This window comes from Cebidichthys violaceus, unplaced genomic scaffold (genome assembly GCF_023349555.1).
Source record: "Cebidichthys violaceus isolate CVI_PGR_0920_01 unplaced genomic scaffold, fCebVio1.0.p SCAF_6, whole genome shotgun sequence".
NCBI lineage: Eukaryota > Metazoa > Chordata > Actinopteri > Perciformes > Stichaeidae > Cebidichthys > Cebidichthys violaceus.
Window position 1 is genome coordinate 1718832 of NW_027176816.1, and position 9950 is coordinate 1728781.

Genomic DNA, 9950 nt, shown 5'->3' on the forward strand with positions numbered 1-9950 from the left:
ATTTTCATGATTGAAATATTCAACTATAAAAACTGTGTCTGCTGTACAATTGAGAATGTCAAAATTGAAAAGTAACAGATTTGGTTTTCAGAGTTTTCATTATGAATGGACGGTTACTTCCACCATTTTCTTATGCCTTCTGTAGTCAATGTTTAGTCGTTAAATTCGTATGCTTCTTTGCTTTAGAAGCCATGCGTCTCTCTTACAACAACTTCACCGCTTTCTCCAGGACACACCTCCCGGCTAATTTACACGTATTAGTGAATGAGGCCCATTGTCTTCATCAGTAGATCTCATAGTTCAAGACAATGCTGTATGGTTCCACCGGGCTCAGTAGGTAATGTTATGTCAAGGTGAAATTAACGGCATTGGTTGTATTTCTCCGGCACATGTGACACGGGCATGTTGCCTCATTAACAACAAAAGCTGCCATAATATGGCTCCTTAAAATTAAAGAGGGCGCTAGCAATTAGGATGACAAGACATCAATTAAAAAAATTCCACCCTTTACAAGATAAAACATGGAAGGCGTGAGAGAGAGGTAGAGAGAGAGAGAGAGAGAGAGAGAGAGAGAGAGAGACATTTGAAAAGCATGAGTGAATGACATAAAACAGAAAAATGCTTATTACAGTGTTGCTAATAGCCGCCCTCACCCCTCCTTCATAGATCAAACAAGACTCAACCCTGACAGTTAAGTGCTTTGAAGAGCACACATGAGATTTGTGTAAATCTATTCAGGTGCATTGTGATATTACATATGGAAACAGAGCGTGCCTATTCATTTTCCAAATACACAATCGAAGGGAAATTACCAGATAGAAGCACGTACTGTTGCTAGGCTACTGACTATAAGACAAGGCATGAGAACATTTATACTTTTTGAAATGACATAATTTCAATTTGTATATTAGGTGATGATTAAGTGAGAAGTTGCAGCAGAAGGGTTAGTTCCGTTCACTGATGGAAGCAGTAATCTAACTGAGATGTAGGCTGAAAAACATCAAACCTCTCATTTAGCGCCACACAATCGTCATTACGCTCCTTTATATTTCACACAGGTCTGTCTGACAGTCAATCTTCAGTGTGCCAATTATTCTCTTTGCATTAGAGCTACTTAAAACTACTCTGGCTGCAAAAAAACGGAAGCTGATGTCTAATTTGATCTAGGCCTCTAGATCACAACAGTTTAATGTACACATAAATAGCGCACAGAACAAACACAAGTAATTACACTGTGGCGGTTGAAAGCGAGTCCGGAGGCAGGTCCACTCGTGGGGTAAAATAAATGAAACGTGTCTCAACTTCGGGGATGATGAGCAGTTCCCATGGAAACCATTGTTTTTTTTTGTTCTCCGTTACATCGTCCATCAGAAGTGCTGCATAGAAACTCAACAATGATGTTTAGTTTGCTTTGGTCATAAGTGTCTCAGAATATTATAAACCGAATTATTCGCTGTATCTATTGATATGTATTGGCTTGATCATGGGTACATGTTAGTTTCACTTATATAGAAGATATGTCGTATTAATGTGAAATGAAGTATGAAAAGATACCTTGAGCATTAGTAATGCCATCTTCATATCTTTGAACAGCTAAAAGAGAAATATGATCTATCTAACAAACACTTTGTTTGTTATGTATTTGTAACTGAGAGCCTTCCTGAAAAAAAAAATAAAAAGTCCGGGTGAGAAAATTATATTACCTGGCCTGACAAAGGTGCTTCACAGGAACACATTTGGTGTGATTTATGTGACACCCCGATACAAGCCGAATCACGGATACACCAATCCCATTAGACTCCGAGCTCTGTCTCCTGGGAAAAGTCAGAGTTCTAGAAACAGCTTTGATATATCTGCTGCTGCTGTGTCCAGACTCTAACATGTAAGCTGTGTTCCCTCCTCTCTACAGCAACATAGAAATCACAGCTGAATAACTGCATGTCGTGAAAATAACGTATGAAGTGTTTTTAAGTATTTTGGCAGCCTTTGATTTAATATATGGAAACATTAACTCTATCAATGGCGGACTTGCTGTTACCTTTGAATTGGCTCCAATGTAAGTCAATTTTAATGTCTAATGGTTGAGGCATCTCAGTGACAATTAGGCAGTCATCACAAAATAATTGTACCATTGATGTTAATATACTTGTTTTCTGATTCTTATGTATTGTATTGTTGAGTTTGAGTGGGAAAGAGTTGTAATGTTGTTGTATATTTGAAAACTTTTAAATAAAATATCCCCATATATATATATATATATATATATATATATATATATATATATATATATATATATATATATAAAATTAAGTCCATACCCACCACACTTCATGAGCCATTACGTTATGAAGCCAACCGGAAATGTGTGATTTAGCGAATGACTGCAATATACTGTAACTCACTCATGCTTTTAGATGAACCTCATGTTTGAGTGTTTTTGAGTGAAAAGGACATTGTTATCTGTGATTGGCTGATTTAATGATTGCACGTCTGTACGACTGTACGTCACAATGCAATCACAATCAGCGGAGAAAGAAAAAAGTCTTATCAAAGGGTAAAGAATTAATGACGGACCAAACCGTTTTAGTCATGCTGATTAATTATTCCTAAAAATAAATCACTCAAGTTTTAAGCCATTAGCCAAGCTCCCACTTGTACGCAGTGACGGAGTGTCACTGAGTAGATCTACTCGAGGTGTGTACCCAAGTATAGTTTCATGTACTTATTTCCATTTGATGGAATGACACTACATTTCAGAGGACAATATCGCACTCACATTTACATTACAGTAGATTTGACAGCTACACTCAATATATAGCAAACACATCATATAAAATGTTACATTGTTATACATATATTTAATAGCTATATTTGATCCACCTCAAACAACTACAACATGAAAGTGCTGTTTACCTTGAAATACATTAGTAATATATTGATAATATAACACTAAAAGGGTCCATTGTACATAATAAGTGCTGTTATTTTATACTTGTAGTACCTTTTGTTGATAATATTAACTAAGATGTTGAATGCAGGGCTTGTGATGGAGTACTTTTACACTTTGGTATTGCAATTTTCATGTAAGATTTCAATACTTCTTCCATCACTGCATGCGCGCCTTCAACCACAACAAAATCCTACAGTCAGAAGCATGGACTATGTCAAGGTCCCTGTAGAATCAGCTTCATCTTGAAAACTATGAAATTGGAAATATTAATGCAAAATAATGACAGGACTCAAAAAGCTTCCCAAATACCCAAATGATTAGAAAATTCCTCTCATTTGGAAGTTCGATTAATTAACAGTATGGCTTCTAAAGAACCCTTTTATTGATTGCAACATAGCTGTGTACTGCAGTATAAAAGAACTTGTATGAGCTTTAAGTGCAGTGAAAAACATATCAAATACAAATAATTTAAAATAATATATGATGCCATTTCTATAAAAATGCAATAAATTACAGTACTAAAGAGCAGTGAGTTTTACATTTACATTCATGTATTTAAACCAAAGTGAAACCAACAGTTATTATTATTATAAATATTAATCTGACGATTTAGTCCCCATGGCTCGTCGGAGCAGATTACACAGTAATCACATGTTTTTCAGATCGACATGTCTCAGGTGGTATTCGCCTGTTTAATCTCACCGTCTGAGATCCTCTTTGTTTTAGCGAAAATGATATCCAACATGTTGCGTGTCAGACCAGACCGCTGTGTGAATTCTGAGGATTTGAATCAGGGCCAACTGGTGCATGTGCAGGAACATGTGATCTCTATTCAATTTTAAATTGGTGTTAATCTGATTTAAATGCTGTAAACATGTAAACGGCCTGCTATGTAGCTCTAGGTATAGTTCTTATCATGCGGTTCTTGCACTCCTCATGTGGTGCTGAAATTCAAAATCTCATTTGGGGGTGAATGGAGGGAAAGTGTTTGGTGGTTTTGCTCACTGTTTACGTGGCTTGAGGAGGGTCGCCGTCTCCTCATTGGTCCAAACAGATCGGATGTTTTCGTCTCTCCAGCGGAAACTTCAGCGGACATTTAATGTCACATGCTTCATGCAGGTCATGGTTTATGTGACTATTTATTCCACTCAGGTTTTTAATAAGCAAATTGTAAATGCGCATAAAAACAGGTTATGGAGATGTCCTCATTACCAGCCCCCTTAGAGCCACGCTGCATGCAGGGCAAACAAACAAACACAATGCAAGAAATCATGGAGCAGGAGACCAAGAAATGGAGTGATATGAATATTTGTAAGAATAGCTTAGGGTCAGTTATGGAACTGATAGTTAAGTGGCCGTGATGAGGCTTTTAGTGCCATCAATCCAGTACAAGAGAGAGTGCATAACGCTCTTCCTGCTTCATTACACTGTGTATCTGACATTTAGCTCAGGTTCCCAGAGACCAACCGGCGTCAGCTCCAAGAAAACAGATATCCGCGGGAAAGCTGCTGAATACTAATAATGCCAAAGCCCCAATGTAATGTGCAATAAAACATTCATGAGATGATGTGGAATAATAAAATGGATTTTTTTTTTTTTTTTTAGAATACAGAATCATTTGAAAGTAAAAGGGGATTCTTCTGTGCAAACTGCCTTAATATGTCTTTCTCTAGAGCCGGAGAGGGATCCCCTGCTGGCCGAACATTTAATCAAGCTTCAGCTTATTCTCCAGACTCTAAGCTGGCTCCGCTTTCGCTTTTCAATTGTCTGGCTAAAAATGTGCTTGAACGATCTAAAATAAATAAAGAAATGATAGACAGAATAAAGATTTTTAAAATGTGGCTGGATCACAGTGAAACACAACTTCAACCATTGATTTATTTAGGTTTATGTCACAAAGCTATACAGGGCCCAGCACTTACAAATTGCCTTTGGATAAATGGCTTTTAAAATATATTCTGTTCCTCATATTTCAATGTACAGCCAGTTTCAAATGAGGCCAAATAATAATAATAGCAAAATAAATTAAAAAACAGCAGGAGGTGAGAAGAGCTGCTTGCACTGGGGGGGAGCATGTGGCTTCAACATTTTATGTTTATTCATGTTCTCTGGATTCCAAATCTTCAAATCGCTGGTTTTCCTCACGGGCAGACATCCCCCTCTCCTGGCAGAAATCTACATTTCCTTCAAACTGCTTCTCTCCTAGTGTCTACGTTTTACACAATGATTGATTAACAGAGTATTTGATCTACATTTTTCTTTAATAAGATTTCTGTTGCACATAGACGCAGAGAAAAGTCCAACGCTGGGTGTCTGTGGTGGTTCAGAGGTGACCCCTGCAGGACTCTTTAACAACGCTTACATGTGATGTCAGTTGCTCTGTGCACTCGGAGCTAAATGCTTGTAGAACATGAGCTCAGGCTCTTTATAGGAGAGAAGTACGGGACAGGGTCAGCCTGTTCCCTTTCTCCGGAACAACCTGAGAGAAGCTTGTACAATTATCGCCCTGCCACGAGTCTTGCAGGCAATTTTCTTTTCTTTTTTTTGTGTGTGAACCACAAGCTTTTCCTCTGGCTCGTCTGCACTGCACAAAACACAACCTTTAATGAACCACAATAACTTAACAAAGCAAAATCCCATAACCAAAAGAATGTTCAGGTAGAATGTAAAAAGTGAGAATGACAACGTAGCTGGCCAAGCTTGGCCTTTTTGTGCCTCTGTTTATGAAAACAAAGCATTAAAACAAACTCAAGCAGGAGCAAAAAATTACTTTCCTGAACTTAATTCCACCCAATAGACACACAAGAGTGCAAAATGATAAGAACTATAGACCGTTAGCTACACATTAAGATGTTTTCAAAATGAAAACATTTCTATTGTGTCGTTCACAAAATGTAGTCTTTATTTTCAATATATACCACCACTTACTAACAGCTAAATACGCCTTTAAAGTGTATTCTGAAGGGCTTAACTCTGTGTGTGTGTGTGTGTGTGTGTGTGTGTGTGTGTGTGTGTGTGTGTGTGTGTGTGTGTGTGTGTGCACTCGCTCTTAAGCGCCGCATTGGACACATGTAAAAAAAGATCGACCAATATTTGTCAGTGTGAAGAAGTATGAAGAATGCAAAGAAGGAATTTCATTTTCTCTGATTTCACAGGTTTCAGAGTTCATTTGAACATTTCACGGGGAATATGATTGAGCACAGACACCTACCATTATTCTATCGATATTTAAAAAAAAAAAAGGCAACAAGATGCACCATGAATACCTTTGTCAAGCCAGCTTTTGAAAGACATATTTCCTGTGTTATGACTGTAAAATGAAAAGGTAGACTTCTCATGTGTATTACCGCATTAGCTGTTGTAAAGAGGCACCACCCTGTCTATCGTCGCCCTGCAGATGGGGCATTTCTTTGGCTCTGGCAGGACGTTGTAGCATTGGGTACAGGCACACACGTGGCCACACTCGAGAAACACACAGGACCGCTCGCGGCTCAGGCAGACGGTACAGCTGGTGGGCGACACGCTGCTCTCCTCTACGTTGAGTTCACGCATGCGCTTCTTCTGCTGCTCCTTGAACTCCTCGAGCATGCTCCTCTCCTTCTTGCTCTCTCTGTGGCGGAAGTATTGCTTCCACAGGAGGAAGAGGAGCGTGGAACAAGCAGCGACGCCAAAGACGACGGTCAGAATCCTCCACAGTCTGACGCTGTTCCCCTGCTTCCTGAGGAGAGCCTCGTAGTCCAGCCGCGTGAGGAAATAACGAAAGCCCTGTTTGGGAGGTTGGAGCTTGATCAGGTCGTTATCCAGGACCAGCTCTCCGACACCCGTGAAGCTGTCTCCCAGCCGCAGCATCTCCTCCGTTTCATGGATGCCCTTGGGTCGCTCCCCGCTGATGAAGTGGCCAATGACGTTGGACAAGGACTGGACAGTGGGGTGGAAGTTCTCGTACGTGGTCTCCAGGTCCAACTCGGCAGCGTCTAGCGGACGTATGACCCGAACTGTGGCAGCGATAGCGTCGTCATGAGACCCGAGAGAAAATGGAACCGTGTTGGTGCGCTGGTGGATGACTTTCTCTGTGTTGTTCCTGGTCACAAATATCACAAGTATTAATGATTTGTTTCGTGGGCTGCAACTAACGATTAGTTTCATTATCGATTAATCTGTCGATTATTTTCTCGATTTATCGAGTAGCTGCTTGCTCCGGCAGACAATATATTAAATACGTTATGGTATTTAAAGGAGAAAAACTGGAAATATTATAGGAGCAGGAATTTTTGGGGCATTTTTTTTTGTTTAAAAATTGCTCATAGGATTAAAATAGTATTAAACGAGTCGCAGATACATTTTCTGCCGATCGAGTTATCGTTTCAGCAATAGCTTTGTCAGATGTCAGATGTCTGTCACAATAAAGTCCAACTGAATATTTAGTCTGCAATAATGCAAACACATTTTAAAATTTTTGACATAATAAAAGAGGAAAAAAAGGGTCCTGTACCACTACTTTTCCCCTTAGTGGCTGGAGAGGCATGTCAGTGTCTGTGCTAAGAGTGAAGGACTCACCAACATTTGAATTGGACCAAAGTGACATTTACAGGAAACTTTGCACTCTGTTTAATGAGCTGCAGCAGCTAATTGGCCTTCTAGCCTGCAGACTGACGTTAGCAGGGCATTTTCACACTGTGAACGTTTGGTTTGGTCGTTCAGTACAAGAATAGTGTTCATTGTTTTTAAGTTAGATAAGAAGGTGACTTTAGCAGAAAAGCTAAGGTGGGTTGCCTAAGATAGAATAGTGTTGTTGTGTAATATTTGATTGTCTGTATGAAAACTAGTTATATTATCCACGCAGACTGAGACCCATCAGTATTCTGACAAATGAATGCAGAAAGTAAGAGAGATCATCATGAACCAAACTAATATAAAACGTACCCCTTTCAGTTTCTGACTTTTCTTTCCTTGGAGAACACATGACATGTGATTTGCAGAGCAGATATGTATGCTGTATTCACAATGGTTCTTGAATGCTATGTAATTTGAGTTGGACTTAAAAACAATAGCACAAACTGCCATTAGAAGCTCCATCATGCCTCCATACTAATGATTGTATGCACTTTACCATGAATAAACCCTTTCATTCACTTACCACAGATGAGTGGTGCGGTTCCACACCATCTTTTCCTCCTTTAACGTCAGTCTTTCAATCACGCCTTTGCAGTTATCAACAAACTGGCTGTTTAGAGTTTCCTTCACAGATCTTACTACACCTGCAGCGTGCAAAAAAAAAAACAGGACACAGTGTAAAACTACAGTAATAATCATGCATGGTACATTTCAGTTGTTATTTAGGCTTTTTCGAGGTGGCCAGACAAACCTTCTATGACAGCATACGGGACACATCTTCCAGGAGTCTCAGACAGGAGGTTTTTCAAATCCTGGTCAATGGAGACTTTCTTGGCTTCCTGTGGAAAGAAACATTGAAAGATGAACAAATAGAACACAACAGGCAATACATTAACCCACTGCTGACATTCACATGACCGAGACAGAATGCTCTGAAATGTGGCTGACCTTTAATCTGGCGACTGTTGTAGCTCGGCTCTTGTAAATAGAATAGAAGAGTGCAGTCAGCGCTGAGCTGGTGGCTAACACCACGATCTGCACGGTCGAGGGTTTCCCACTGGAGTCCATCCTGTGATTGGCAGCATTCAGTGCTGTTGGGACAGAGAGGACAGATTGAGAGGTTGTCTTTCAATCACAGATATGTTTGTTGTTGTTACAAGAAACCAGTGGTGGAAAATAAGTATAATTTGAAGCAACTTGTATTTTGTTTATTGTCATTTTCTTCTGAGTTCCTCTTCTACTCTAGAGCTAAAGCTACTAATAATAATTGTTTAAGTAATACAAGTAACGTCTAAGTGAGACGACTATAGCTTGATAAGTCAACAACGAGTACAATTAGAAGACATCGACACAGTGGTAAAATATCCATTATTTTGCTGGCTATGGCTTCTTAAATGACAACCATAACGTACTTCAATTGTGTATTGATGAACTTTGATTACTGAAGTCCAGTAGAGTTAACGTAACGTTAACTGAGCTGCTCATTCACCACTAACGTTAGCTGAAGTTAACCCAAGATAACTTAATGCTAACGCTAACTAAATCGCGACCTTTGTGATGCCATTGTCCTTGGCTAAATAACAGTTTAGTTTAAAGCCTCGAAAACCATAAAAACTTAGCGTTAAGCTCGTTACCTGGCAAACTAGCTAAATGCTACATGTTAGCAGTGCCAAACACTTCCTCAATTGAGCTCACTAGCTAGCTAGCGTTAACTGTTAAATGACCAGTTTGTCTGCTACTGTAGCTCGCGACGCCTCATCTAAATTAACAAGACGTGACCGCCCGTTTGAAGCCCATCGTAGCTGTTATGCTACAACGCATTTTAATAAGCGATAACTTATTTAAAGCGCTGTAAAGGGGGTTTTCTAACCTGTATTCACACTCGTCCCACTGTCAACAGAGGTTTAACAACAGCTGCAGGACTCCACGCTTCAAAATAAAAGCTCCTGAGGTGTAATATTCCTCCCTGCCAGCAGATGGCGGTGTAGAATCATTTATGGTAAAGAAAGACACGAATAGTGCAATTCATGATAGGACGTCTTAGTGAGCCATCTTTCATCTTATTAGTGCTTTTCCCAGTGGTGGAAAAAGTACTCAGAATATATGCATGTTAACGTGTCCACGTAAAACATGTAAAAGCAGCAGTACCACTAGTAAAACAATCAAGTGAAAGACTGCATGCAGAATGTTATTTAAGTAAGAGTTCAAAAGTACTGGAATCAAAATATACGTACAAAAAGTAAAAGTAACCTGAATCTGCAAAGTAACTAGTAACTTAAGTTATCAAATAAAAGTACTGGAGTATAAAGTGCAACTTTTTCTTATGAATTGAAGTGGAGTAGAAGTACAAAGTAGCAGGAGATGGCAACACTCAAGTAAAGTAAAA

The 9950-nt window shown here is 39.3% G+C and overlaps 1 protein-coding gene across 3 annotated transcripts; it reads right to left on the reverse strand.

The window, feature by feature from the left end:
* Nucleotides 1-4810: 4810 nt before the first annotated feature.
* Nucleotides 4811-9506, reverse strand: mul1 (mitochondrial E3 ubiquitin protein ligase 1). Of its 3 annotated transcripts, none has more exons than XM_068733668.1 (5): nucleotides 9435-9506; nucleotides 8513-8655; nucleotides 8316-8403; nucleotides 8088-8208; nucleotides 4811-7031 (listed from the first exon to the last, which is right to left on the reverse strand). In XM_068733668.1, the coding sequence occupies exons 2-5, from the start codon at nucleotides 8630-8632 to the stop codon at nucleotides 6302-6304; spliced, it is 1059 nt and encodes a 352-aa protein (XP_068589769.1). In that variant the 5' UTR covers nucleotides 8633-8655; nucleotides 9435-9506; the 3' UTR covers nucleotides 4811-6301. The 3 variants fall into 3 exon arrangements, with proteins under 3 accessions (XP_068589769.1, XP_068589770.1, XP_068589771.1); XM_068733669.1 differs by lacking the exon at nucleotides 9435-9506 and adding an exon at nucleotides 9199-9284; XM_068733670.1 differs by lacking the exon at nucleotides 9435-9506 and adding an exon at nucleotides 8977-9192.
* Between the last annotated feature and the right edge of the window lie 444 nt (nucleotides 9507-9950).

Excerpts from the sequence above, each read along its gene's own strand:
- mul1 (XM_068733668.1), bottom strand. The coding sequence starts at position 8,632 with ATGGACTCCAGTGGGAAACCCTCGACCGTGCAGATCGTGGTGTTAGCC. Across the intron at positions 8,404-8,512 it reads CAACAGTCGCCAGATTAAAG|GAAGCCAAGAAAGTCTCCAT; the intron begins GTCAGCCACATT and ends TTCTTTCCACAG. Across the intron at positions 8,209-8,315 it reads CCCGTATGCTGTCATAGAAG|GTGTAGTAAGATCTGTGAAG; the intron begins GTTTGTCTGGCC and ends TGCACGCTGCAG.